The 14,116-nt window shown below is 41.7% G+C and overlaps 1 protein-coding gene across 1 annotated transcript in view; it reads right to left on the bottom strand.

Moving 5' to 3' along the window:
- Positions 1-14,116, bottom strand: part of TMC4 (transmembrane channel like 4) — a 186,859-nt gene that overhangs the window by 58,513 nt on the left and 114,230 nt on the right. Inside the window, exon 10 of the mRNA XM_018566084.1 lies at positions 6,661-6,818. Within this exon, the coding sequence (XP_018421586.1) occupies positions 6,661-6,818 (158 nt within the window). The remainder of the gene's footprint in view (positions 1-6,660; positions 6,819-14,116) is intronic.

Below are 14,116 nucleotides of genomic sequence, written 5' to 3'. Positions count from 1 at the left end.
GCAGCTGTGCATGGAAACCAATCAGCTTCTCTTTTCAGTTTGTTCAGTTAAGATTTGAAAATGAGAGAGAGGTGCTGATAGATTGCCATGCACAGCTGCTCCAGATTTTGTCTGCCCCAGTTTTGATAAATTCCCTTCATAGTGTTCTATAATTGGCCAATAAAGTGAATGCAAAGCAATAACAGAGATAGATAACATGCAACAAATACACTTCTAGTATTCTGACACTCTGCAGCTATCTGGATAGTTGTCTGTGACTTTAGATACTGAATTTGCTAATGACTCAGTCCCAGAAGTCCCCCAGTACTCTATACTACTGGCCAGAAGCAATAGTCTAGGCTAGGCATCATTGGGGCCCATACTGTGTTACAGAAGTAGTTACTTGTGGTGAATACTTATGGCCAGAGGCCTCTCACCAGTTCCTGGGCTTCTTCTCTAGTTACTGAGTCAGTCAGTGAGAGGCGTGCATCTCCTTCCTCTTCAGCCAACCCCCTTTGGTCCTCGTTGCTGTAGTCTTTTAGATTGTGGGCCCTCCTTACCATCTTGTCTTGTATTGTAGTGTCTTCCTTATATTGTAAAGCGCTGCACAAACTGTTGGCTCTATATAAATCCTGTATTATTATTATAATAATAAGAATACGCTGAAGCGGTCTCTCAACACAACATAGAATACAGTGTTTCCCGCGGATCTCTCAATCACAGGATGTGAAGACTCGTCCAGGCAGCGGTTTCCCCACTGTACTGGATTGCACTGTGTCTCTCTGGAAACGACCATCCAAACAGTACTGGATACAGCAGACCGGGTAAACCTCTCTCCTGGTTTGCTTTAAACTCGGTAGGTCCACACAGGGTCTATAACTCCCAGTGTATTAACGCCAGCAACACACATACAGGTGAAACTCGAATAATTATAATATCATGCAAAAGTAATTGCAGTAAGTGCTGCAAAAGGGGCCCAAACCAAGTACTGAGTACATATGCATGCTTGTACTTTTCAGAGGTCCGATATTGTTCTATGTACAATCCTTGTTTTATTGATTGCATGTAATAATCTACTTTTTTGAGGTTGTGGATTTGGGGTTCTTGGGGTTTTCATGAGCTGTAAGCCATAATCATCACAATTATGACAAATCACGGCTTGAATTATCTTGCTTTGCATGTAATGAGTCTATCTCATATATTAGTTTCACCTTTTAAGTTGCATTAGTGAAATAAATGAACTTTGCACGATATTCTAATTATTCGAGTTTCACCTGTAGTACTGCTCAGTCTGCTGGATCTCCCCGTACAGAGCGTGCTCAGGAACTCCAGCTCAGCCCACTCCTCCTACTCAAAGCACAGCCTTGTGGGAAACTTAGTATTTACAGTTCCTCACAGCACAATCTCTCCCTGGTTTTGCACTGCAAGTCTCTCTGTATCACAGGCTGCACCGTAGCGATTAACTATTTACAAGCAGACATGTATTTGATCCTGTAGCAACTCATGTAGGGGCTACAGAAGTAACGTTTTTTTCTATAATTGGCAAACTTATTCAAAATTCTTCTTTTGCAGTCCTGAGACCAGTATGCAGTTAATGGCCACATTTTACAGAATCTTTATCCTCCCACACACACTCCCACTCTCACACACATATACTTACTCATGTAATTGGCTCACTGCCACCATTAAAGTTTTGCACACAGAGATTGAGGCATATTATAGGCAGCACGTTTCATGAAATATAGCATGCACAGTAATGTATTAAGGGTCAGTGCACTAGTAGCTTTGACACTGGTAAGATACATTTTCAATGTGCTGTCCTCTCCCCTAGCCCTCAGCAGCTTGCCTGAGCAGCTCTGCTGTGGAGGATCTTCAGATAACATATCACCAGTTGTCATTCTCATTAAGCAAAGGGGGGGCAGTGTAATACCTATGCTCAGAAAAGAATCAATCCATCACTGCAGAGACAGAGCTGTCTAGGTAACTGAGTGCCTTCTAATAGGTGTCTCCAATTTTCAAGAGCTGATTTGATGGCCAAGAGGTCCTTTTCACCCACAGGAGAGTTTATTCCAGCCACATTTAAAGAGTGTGAGTAGAAGGCCACTGGTTGAAGGGGAGAACGGCTCCTATTGGGTGTTGTGAGGAGTCAACTTCCAATATATATTGAAGTTGAGGATCAGGTAGATGGAGAATAGGGGCTGTGGTGAAACAATGTTTCAAATTCTCGAAGGCTTGTTGAGCCATGTTATCCCAAAGGAACTTTGCGGTACAACTTGTTAGCTGCGTTAACGTTTTAACCATGGCAGAATTTTTTTTAATGAATTTTCGGTAAAGGTTTGAAAATCCCAAAAACCTTTGTAGCGCTTTTCTAGTATGTGGTTGAGGCCAATTGAGGATACAGCTTATCTTTCCTTGATCCATCTGCATGTCTTCATTTGAAACAATGTATCCCAGGAAGGAAATGGTGGTAGTTTCGAAAATGCATTTCTCAAGATTTGCATACAGATTATGTGCCCTCAGTCTTGATAGGATACAGTCCGTGTACCCATCGCACTCAGAACCGCTGATAAGATAAGAAGTGGGTGCAGCAGGTGTCAACGGGTGGCTTCCGTCAAAGTACAACAAGATACAACATTTCGGGGTCTCACAGGATCTCCTTCATCAGGCAAACAAGTGATTCACTTGTTTGCCTGATGAAGGGGATCCTGTGAGACCCCGAAATGTTGTATCTTGTGTTTTGCATTTGCAACAAGTACGTGAATAAATAGACGTACTGGATTTGCTTTGGAGCGCCAGTGTCTATCTTTTACTCAGTCCTTGATAGGACCCATCGTACATGTTTGCGATGGTCCTCCACATTACTGGAATAGATGAGGCTATCATCAAGGTAAATGACAACACATACTGTATATCTAGCAAGTCACAGAAAATGTCGTTTATGAAATACTGGAATGCCGCGGGGGCATTGCATAGGCCGAATGGCATCACAAAGTATTCATAAAACCCATATCTGGTACGAAAGGCAGTTTTCCACTCATCTCTGGCTTTTTTTACATATTGGGTTGTATGCACCTTTTAGATCCAATTTTGTGAATAGTTAAGCTGTTTTGAAGTCGTTCTAAAAGCTTTTTTTTATGTTTTTTTGTTGAGTTCTCGATAGTCAATGATAGGCCTAAGGCTGTGGTCTTTATTTCGCACAAAAAACATTTCAGCTCCTGCGGGAGATGATGATGGTCGGATAAAACCTTTTTTCAGATTGTCTTGTAAATATTCTTTCAGATGTCCAAGCTCTGGTTGAGATAGTGGATATAAGGGAACAGCTGGTATCTTGTTGTCTGGAAGTAAACCAATAGGACAGTTGTATGGTCTATGCGGGGGTAGTGCTTTGCTTTCTTTTTACAAAAAAACATCTTTAAAGTCCTGATATGGAAAAGTCAGAGATTATTCCAGTAATAATCTCTGGCTTTTCATCCACTGTATCTGTAAAAGAGAAGTAGAGCAGAAGCAGGTATCTGAACAGTAATTTGAGTTTAATTCGAGGGGTAATTTGTCCCGGAGAAACATGGGCTTACGTAGGAGAAGCCAAGGTAGACCAAGAAAGATTAGGAAATGTGGAGAGAGGATAACATCAAAAGTCATGAACTCAACATGGTTATCGTTTAGAGATAACCATGATGGGTTGAGTTTGATGAGTAATGGGTCCTGAATCTAATGTGGCACCATCAATGATTCTGACTGAGACAGAATTTGCTTTTTTAATTGTTGGCATTTTTTTTAGTATTTACAACATTCAAATCGATGAAATTTCCGCAGGCACCGGTATCAACCATGGCCTCCATCCTTCTTTGGTCCCACTGTAAAATTAAATTGATTTTAAAATAATTAGAGGAAAGATTAGTGGGTATTACTTTACATATGAGATGTGACTCACCAAGATTCTTCTTCTTCAACAATTGACAATTAGCAACTACATGTTCAGCAGAAAAGCAATACATGCAAAGCTGTAGGTTTCTTCATCGAAGTCTCTCAGCTTGAGTGAGAGCCCCTTTAACGGTGCCAATTTCCATTGGCGTCTCTGTCACAAGGGTTAACCTTGTGAGGACTGTATGTAATCCCCAAAGATTTCTCTGCCCGTCTTTCTCATAGACGTCTATCTATGGAGACGCTGAGTTGAGTTAATCCATCTAGAGTGGCGGGTAATTCTGTTATTGGCAAGTTCATCTTTAACTGTTTCAGATGGGCCCAGTCTGTATTTATTCCTTAGAGTAATATTATTCCACTCAGATTCAGTGGACCATCTTTTGAACTCAGCTATGTAGTCCTCTACAGGTCTTTTCCCCTGTTTCAATGAATGTAACGCAGTTTCTGCAGTAATTTGTTTGCAAGGATCTTTGTATAATAAACACATTGAGGTACAGAAATCAGTAATCGAATCCAAAATGGGATCCTCCCTTTCTAGGAAGGTGTTTGCCCAGGCTCTGGGTTCACCCCTTAAAAAGGATATAGTAGTACAAACTTTGACTCTTTCTGTTGAAAAGTTTGTTTCTGTTGAACATCAGTATACATGCGTTTATAAACTCTCTGAATTTCTTCCTGTCTCCAGAGAAAGTATCAGGTGGCATAACCTTTGGTTCAGGTTGTTCAATAGGGGAGGACCTGTTAGTGAGGTTCTGTGACAAACAAGACTTAAGATTTTGATTTTCCAGTTGTAACTCAGTGACTGTTTGTGTGAGTGTGTCAGTAATCTGAGCTGAATCCATTTTAGGTCAGTTCAAACTGTAACACGTATGCTCAGAAAAGATGTGCATCTAAGGATCACAGCTGAGGATAAGGTGATTAGCTGCCACAGACTAACTCACTGAATTATAGCAGGATCTGTATCCCATCAATGATCTTGTTACAAGGTGACAAAGTGTGATATTCAGTTCATGAATCAGCATGGAAGAGTGTATAATGGTAATTCCCAACACATATAGTTAACTTGCTCCGCCCTATGCGCATTACATCCAGCGTGACTTCATCAGGGAGCTGAGCGTGACTTCATCAGGGAGCTGGATGGTACGCGCTATGGTGTTTGCTTTCTTTTTTCGGTCAACACGATCCTGGCATTGTATCGGCGTCTACACATTGAACTGACACCAGGCAATTGAATCTGGTGCCTTAAGCCAGGAATGATGGAGGAGCCAGATGACGCCCTTGCTGAGGGGGCGCCGCCCCGGACGGAGACCAGAACGAAGGAAAGGTGAGTATGTTAAAGGCAGCAAGGTAGGGGTGAAAAAATTAGCATTTTTTTTTTTTTGCCACGGCTGTAAGGCACAACCATTCACGTAGTACTGCTTTTAAAAGATTCCATCCATTGACCTTGAATGTAGTATTATTATTATTATACAGGATTTATATAGCGCCAACAGTTTGCGCAGCGCTTTACAATATAAGGAAGACATTACAATCACAATACAATTCAAGACAAGATGGTAAGGAGGGCCCTGCCCCTGAGCTTATCTCACTATCTATAAAACATTGCAGATATGGATCCTCACAATGTGTAAAGTTTACCTAGAGTGGATTATTTTTCTCAATACTTCACTTTAAAGGATTGTACAGTTTTTATATATGGTATTTATTTAGCATGTTCAATACTAAAAGATATTCTAATATTTTTATATTTTTTTCATGTCATGTGAATATACATTATTGCAATAGCTAGAAATAGAAAAATCATAACTGAACAAGAGACGTGTGGTTCAATAACTATGTTTAAAGTGACACTAAACTCAGGAGTTAAATCTTAAAAATTTATTAAAGTAACATTAAACCCTCAGATTTTTTAACATAAAACAATACTGTAATGTGTACCTTACTGTACTCCATGGTAGTTTCTTTTCTCTTTGCTGCTCTTCCTTTTAAATCCTCATGTCTTCTCATGCTTGGGGAGAACTTCCCTTTGCAGCTGACTGCCTCTTCCTGTAGTGCTGGCTCAGGTTGCAAACCTATACACAGACACCATGTAGCCATTCCAGAGACAAGGCAGTCTGCTGCAAAACAGAAGTTCTGCCCAGCATGAGAACAGATGCAGATTTAAAAGGAAGAGCAGCAAAGTGAAGGGAAATGACCATGGATTACAGTAAGGCACACATTACAGTATTGTTTTATGTTAAAAAATCTGAGGGTTTAATGTCACTTTAAGTATCTTAACTATTAACAATACTGTCTATTATTTGTTCATCACTCGGCTGTGGATCCTCAAATCATCTCTGAATTTGTGCTCACACTGTTCTTCCTTCTGGAGGGTGGCTACTTTTGTGCCCATGCTCCCTTTGTGCGTTGTAAAGTAGCCACCACTCAAAGCTCGCTCCCGTTATAGACTATAATTTCAATACAAATTGGCAAACAAAACATGAGATTATAGTCCATCACGGGAGCGAGTTTAGAGCAGTGGCTACTTTACAACACACACAGGAACCATGGGGAACAAAAGTAGCCACCCTCCAGAAAAAAGGACAGTGTCAGCACAAATTCAGAAATGAGCTGAGGATCTAAAGAGTGGTACACAAATAAGCTACATTTTTAATAGTTGGGGTACTTGAAGATTTAACTCCTGAGTTTAGTGTCACTTTAACTGTAAACTACGTATAACTACAGTAATCTGACTAAGTAGAAAGTCCATGTGGTAATACAGACCTGATAAGCGTGAACCTGACTTCTGTGCTGAAGGTGTACTTCTCCCACTTGATGGTGATATTGAAGAACATTGGAAGAATAAAGTTAGCAGCAGTGATGACAATGGAAGGGAGGTATCCAACAAGTAGCTCCAAGATGAAGTTGCCTTTCACTTTGTCCTGAATATGCAAAAATAGTGTATTTGTTTATTATTTTTGTAGAAGGTGTACACTTTAGCAGATTATGTAAATATTTTTTGTGTAAATTCAAATATGCACTTTCCAAAAAGATTAAAAATCTCAAATGCATCTCAAATCTCATTATGACAGCCAAGGAACTAGCCATTCTGTTAGCCATAGTCCAGTCATTCTTTTGGTATCGGCAAGTACATGAGTGCAAGTACTTGTACTTGGTCTTAAAAAAGTGGTATCGGGACATGCCTAATATATATATATATATCTCTCTCTCTCTCTATTAATGAATAGCAACTGAATAGCAACTAATGAATAGCAACTGAGCAGCGCCGACCGTGACACCACGGCCGGCTCTGCCCAGTTGTTATTGTTTAATGACAGATCAGCATCCCTAGGTCATTTGGGGACGCTGATCTATCATTACAACTGGGCAGAGTGAGCCATGAGATCATGGCTGGCTCCGCCCAGCTGTCATTTTCGAGGAGATCGGTCGGTTTCGTCCAACCTTTCTCCACGCTTCGGCTGTGAATACGTCTCAGCTCTGTCGAAGCATATGGGTTCGGCTTGGCTAAGCCGCTTGGCTGTTGTAGGGCTATAGTGAATAGCCCGTACAGCACTCCTTCAGTTCGACTGAACCGAAGGGCTCAGGTGGCCGAAGCGAGCCAAAGGATCAGCCGGAGCTACGACTGGATCCTTCGCCTCCGGTGTGAATAACTCCTATAGTTTTTTTTAGTGGTTATGGATTTACAAGGAACTTAGTGGTAGTTTTTATAGATATTAACTTCTACTTGCATGATGTGTGTGTATTTGTATATGTGTGTGTATATATATATATATATATATATATATATATATATATATATATATATATATATATATATATATATATATATATATATATATATATATATATATACACACACACATATATATACACATGTATACACACACACATACGGGTAATATTCACACATACGGGTAAGCCGTATTAGTCCAGTAAACAAAATGTTACAAAAATGCTCTATTTTTGTCACTCAATAGGAAAGGTATGTATGAGTGAAAGACAAAGACGAGCTGAGTTTGTGCAGGGCTTTGGAAAGTTGTCTGGAGAAAATGACTGTCGTCTCCAGTTACTTCTATTAAAGACGTTATGGAACTCCCCTGGATTGATAATCCTGTATATATCTAGTTTATCACCTGTAATATAGCTATATACAGCACCTAAGCTGAGTACATTTCTTAGATTGGCATTGTTGGAATCATTGCACTATACCCACAAATCTGAAAGGTTAAAGCACAAGAACTGTTAAATTAATGTAACTAAAAGTTTTTAGCCCTTTGTTTCACCAATTTTAGAAAAAAGTGTTTATTTTTCCGATTGATGCCTTTTGTGTGGGAATAGGAGAGCTGTACAAAAGGCACTTCTGCCTGCAACATCACCATGAACCTTCCTGTTCAGTCTCCCACCTGCGGTCACCCCTGCCGCCGCCAAGATTTGAGGAAGGGGGTGCACTGACCACCATTGTAAAGGTTTGGAACAAGGAGAGGTGAGGCGCTGGATCCAAATTATCCAAAAGATCGGTCAGAATCTGATAAAGCCGTGGAGGGGAGACAGTGCCGCATCGTACAAGCGATCCAGCACCTGTACAGACACCGGATCGCTTGTATTTAAACAGCAATCGCCGGCTGTTTAACACGGTACAAGAACATGGCTTCAGGAACAGCCGTGTTCTTGGTATAACCACTTCCAGCGGATGACATACAATTACTTGAACCCGCGGGAAGTGGTTAAAGAAAAAAAACACACACGCGTAATGAAAACACACATCACACACTCATTAAAAAAAACACACCCATAGCCCATTAAGGGTTAGTTCAAAGCATAAGCAGCCAGTCCGATTCTGGCCGGAACTCACTGCTTCTCATTGCCGCCGGCTCACTTTTTTGCCGGGCTGGAGGGGACGTGGCGGGCCATTGAAGTGAATGGCACCGTAGCCACACCCTCCGGCCGCAATGCGATCGCACGCACGGGATCGCAAGTCAGTGCGGTCCGGTGCGATGTAATCAAAATGCTGCAAGCACTATTTTTAAGGCACCGCACTGAGCCACACTGTTCTTTTTTTAAGAGTTAGTTTGCACTGCGAGGCAGTGCGTTCCGGCCAGAATCAGACTGGAACGCACTGCTTCTGGTGTGAACTAACTCTTAAAAAAAACACACAGTCATTAAAAAGCACATAATAAAACACAACTATTAACAATAAAAAGTTATTTAAAAAATGTCCCCCTCTCCTGCCTACCTGTTTTGCAGGAAGGGGGGCTGCATCCCTGGGGTCCAGTGGGGCACTTGGGGACTATCCTGGTGGTCCAGTGGAGGATCAGTGTGATCTGCATCTCTGGCTGATGCAGACCATACTATCGCTCCCTGCCAGTCAGCGGCGGCACCACGAGGAGTGGAGTGTGCGGGCCCCAGCTGCCTCCACCGGCTCAGCTGTACCTGTACAGCCATCGGCCGATACCCATGTAAGGTTCCCGAGCCCCTCAGGCTGCCCGGGACTCTTACATGAGTATCGGCCATATCCCCCTCCCAGATAGCAAGCAATTAGGCTGCAAGTTTGAAAATGACTTGCTAAACTTTTGCAGACTTGCCAAGCGTCACAATTTTGTTGCACAATTACAAGTCTGCATTGCAAGTCTCCAGGCCAGCGAGCTTGCAGAGCTCTTGCTAAGACCTGCAGGACTCTTACTGTAGACTTGCCAAACAAATTTGCTACAAATTCAAAAAGTGTCAACCAGAACTTGTGCTGCAAGTGTTCTGCAAGTCTACAACTTGCCAGGAATATGTGCAGCAAGTTAACAAGAATTACAATTTAACCCTGCCACAAGTTTGTAGCAAGTTATCCTTGCTATCTGGGCCTGATGGCGGCCCTGACTGTACATACCCTACAGTATCTGTCATTGGCTGTCCCACAATATGACAGAGTCACACTCCGCCCAGGGGGGTACAGGCAATGCCAGACACCTGGAATTAACCAGATAACTGCCACTATAAATCCAGCCAGGCTGACTACAGCCCTGGCTATCACTAAATGTCTAGTAACCACATCACAGAAGGTGATGGGGCTACAACTGTCTTTTTTTTTCCATTGACTGCGGATGTCCATACACCTTTTATGGCCAATAACTTGCATATAAGCCCTCTTAAAGGGGACAGTGGTTTTTGGAAGTTCTACACCCATTGACTTGCATTGAGTTTGAACATTTCGGACGTTCGAATGTTCGAATACGAACCGAACTCGGGCCTGTTCGGCCCATCACTGGTGGTCAACAGTGTCAAAAGCAGCAGAAACATCTAATAGCAAGAGTAAGGAGTAGTGGCCGTTGTTTTTAGCAGTTAGTAAGTCATTAGTGAGTTTTAGAAGGACGGTTTCAGTGGAGTGTACGGGCGAAAGCCGAACTGTAAGGGGTCCAGAAGGTTGTTATTAGTGAGGTGGCGGCTCAGACAGTTGTAGATAAGGCGTTCTAGTAGTTTGGAGGTAAATGGGAGTAAGATCTGAGATTATTGAGGTTGGTTGGGTCCAGTGAGGGTTTTTTGGGTATTGGGGTGACCAACGCATGCTTTAGAGGGGAAGGAAAGATGCCAGTAGAGAGGGAAAGATTGAAAATGTGAGTAAGAGAGTGTAGGATAGAGCATGAGGGTGACCGAAGTAGTGGTGAGGGAACAGGGTCCAGGGGTCAAGTGGTGAGGTGGGTGTCAGAGAGAAGCTTTGTAACCTCCTCCTCCTGTGAATAGAAAGTAGAGCTCCCTCCATACATCAACCAAGTTGTGGCGATCCAATAAAGTTTTGAGAGATGTGGATTCAGCCTGTGAAGAGGAGGGATCCCAGGGGAATTTATCTATCTTGGGGTTAAGTACCACATTGGAGTCACCATATAACAGAACCATGCTCTTAGAGCGAGTGTCAGCAAGGGACAATAAGTGAGAAAAGAAGGGAGTCTGTTTCGGATGAGGAGCGTAATAAGTAAGAATAGTAACATCTGAATCATGAAGAGTACCTTGTAAAAGCAGATATCTACTAGCTGGATCTGAGATTTGCTTACTACACTGAGAAGGGGTGTTTCTATGAAATGCAATGAGGACGCCTATCTGTTTAGTAGAAGCTGTCGATAAGAAAACTTGTGGATAATGGACATCAAAATATTTGGGATGAGAAGATGCTGAAAAGTGGGTCTCCTGCAGGCAAGCAATGTTGATATGGCGTGACCTGAGGAAGTGAAAAATTTTGACCCACTTCTAAGGAGCATTCATTCCCTGCACATTCAGGGAAAGCAATAAGATTAGGGTTTCACAAAGGATACTAAAAAAAAAGGAGGAAAACCTTGCCTGATATTTATTTGTTACATTTTCCGTTTATTGATACACTCATAACAGAAATTAACAAAATGTAACAGACAAAATCCAGCAATCCAAAATATCATAGAGAAATCAAAAGACATGGAATGTCTTGGAAATTGAAAACTCTTGTCCAACAGCCTGCTGAAGTTAGTACTGAGTATACAGGTGAAACTCGAAAAATTAGAATATCGTGCAAAAGTTCATTTATTTCACTAATGCAACTTAGCCGTCTACAAGGAGATTTTGGAGCACTTCATGCTTTCTTCCGCAGACGAGCTCTATGGGGATGCTGACTTCATTTTCCAGCAGGACTTGGCACCTGCCCACACTGCCCAAAATGTTCTGAGATTGTGGATCTGGGTTTTCATGAGCTGTAAGCCATAATCATCACAATTATGACAAATCACGGCTTGAACTATCTTGCTTTGCATGTAATGAGTCTATCTCATATATTAGTTTCACCTTTTAAGTTGCATTAGTGAAATAAATGAACTTTTGCACGATATTCTAATTTTTCGAGTTTCACCTGTAAATGTACTGTAAATTATAATACTGAGTTGAGCAGCAGGACTGAATGGTTGTCTGAAAGCCTGATGGATGCCCAGGCTGCCATCAGAGAATTGTCTGGTCTCTACCGGAGGACAAAGGTTGATCATTCTCATTGTCTAGCCCAAACTGAGTCGAAACAACAGTTAGAGAGCCATATTGCTGTTGTGACTGCCGTTAATGTTTCTGGGGTTAGAGGCAATGCATGTGCTATAGATGTTGAGTAGTCTGACAAAGATGTTGTGTCAGATACTGAAACTGACTCGGAGATGGAAATGGAAAATGTGTCTGACCCTGTAGTTGGAAATATTAATACTATGGCAGAGGATACACAGATGAGTCCATAGTGAGTGGACTTAATTCAGATGATGATAGTGTGGGATCTAGTCATTCTAGGATGGTTAATGTTGTGCAGCAATGTAGGTCACCATGTTCTCAGAGAGGGTTTGGTGCAAGGAGGCCAGCTCTTTGTTGTTTTGCATGCAAAAGGTTTGGTACATTGCGAGATACTGTGTTGTAGTTAATGGCAATATGCACAGGAACTCTAAATAATCCCAAACCGCACCAAGCAGTAAAGAAGTTTATTCAGCAAGATGGGGTAATGGTCTCAAACATGGTTCTTGGCAAAGGCATAGAAGCCCTGATTTGTTGTTTTGCATGCAAAAGGTTTGGTACATTGCGAGATACTGTGTTGTAGTTAATGGCAATATGCACAGGAACTCTAAATAATCCCAAACCGCACCAAGCAGTAAAGAAGTTTATTCAGCAAGATGGGGTAATGGTCTCAAACATGGTTCTTGGCAAAGGCATAGAAGCCGGGAACAGCCAAGGTCCTGGGCTCAAGGAGCAGATTTAAAAGCCCAAAATAAACTCTTGAAATGGGAAAATAAGAAGCTTGAAGAGGAAAGAGATATCGTTTTTGGGAACAGCGTAGAGCTTCAACGCTGTTGAGGTCTTTCTAAATCATTTTACTATTTGTATTTTGCAGGAGAAATTTTATTTTTCCCTTTCACTAGAAACCTGTATTGTGGACCTTTTTGTATTTCTTTCTCTAAGGAGAAGCCATTTAATTGGCTTAATAATCTTAGTCAAGCAAACAAATTATTAAATTTTGTTTCTTAGATTTTCTTTGTAAATGCTTAGCTAAAGTTGCCTTGAAACGAGTCACATTAGCGTTTTAATAACTTTTTGTGTGCCATTGTTAATGTATCGCATAGCTGGGAAGAAACTGTCTTTGCAATGTTTACTGTCTCAGGAAAACCCACCTAAAACACTGGCATACCAATGCTAATCACCTATTTGTTCAATGGCAGTCCTATACATTTATGTGTGTGTTTATGTTTCAAAGGCAACAAGTTTCACCAAATAGATTCAATGCTCTTAAACAATATGTAGAGGTAGTATTCAATCTGTTGTATTTTTTTTTTAAATTTCCTTTTCAGGTCACTCTTGTTTTCTTTGTTTGGTATAATGTTTTAGTTTTTTTTTCCAAAGTAAATTTTTATTTGGTTTTAACAGAACATCACGCACGTGGAGTGCATCAAAAGTACAACATGTACAGTACAAGTAGAAGTGGGATACATGTAAATCAAAAATGAAGAAATACAGGCATATGTCATTATGAAGTAGGGGATGATGCGGTTGTCAAAACATTTATCAAAGGTGCTATGACTCATTACATTGCAATAAGTACAAACCGCTAGGGGTATAGAGGGAGGGGAGAAGAGAGAGGAAAAAGTAGAAAAGACAGACAGAGGTAAAGAAAAGAGGAATCACACATTATTGCATCGTGGGAGTCCACCATTTCCATTTTTTGTGGAATGAAGGTAGGGTGCCGCTTTTAATCGCATAAAGTCTCTCCAGATCATAGTGTAGGGTTAAAGTTTGGTGTGTTTCACTAATAGAGACACTGACCGTACTTCTCCAGTGTCTCACTATTGTGAGCTGAGCTGCCAGCAGTGTGTGGACAACCAGGGCTCGGAAAGGTACCGGGAAGCGGTCGATGCCTATGAGTAGGAGTCCAAGCGCTGGGTTGGGGGCCGTGAAGCAGCCCGTTATCGTTGATAGCCACCGAAAAATGCTGTTCCAATAGCTCGTCAAGGACTTACATCCCCATAAGATATTGAGAAGGGTACCAGTCTGCCCGCACTCTCTCCAGCACAACGCCGAGTTGGTCGACGCGAATTTCGCTAGGCGATATGGCGTAAGGTACCATCTCAGAGATATCTTATGGTAGAGCTCCCATAGGTCGGCACTCTTTGTGGCTAGGTAGATGGAGCCGCAAGCAGACTCCCATGAGTCAGAGGAGAAGGTCTCACCAAGTTCTCTCTCCCAGGCTAAAAAA

This window comes from Nanorana parkeri, unplaced genomic scaffold (assembly GCF_000935625.1).
Source record: "Nanorana parkeri isolate BGI_ZX_2015 unplaced genomic scaffold, ASM93562v1 scaffold915, whole genome shotgun sequence".
NCBI classification, from domain to species: Eukaryota; Metazoa; Chordata; class Amphibia; order Anura; family Dicroglossidae; genus Nanorana; species Nanorana parkeri.
The sequence above is the reverse complement of the archived record's forward strand: the minus strand, read 5'-3'. Positions and strand labels throughout refer to the sequence as shown.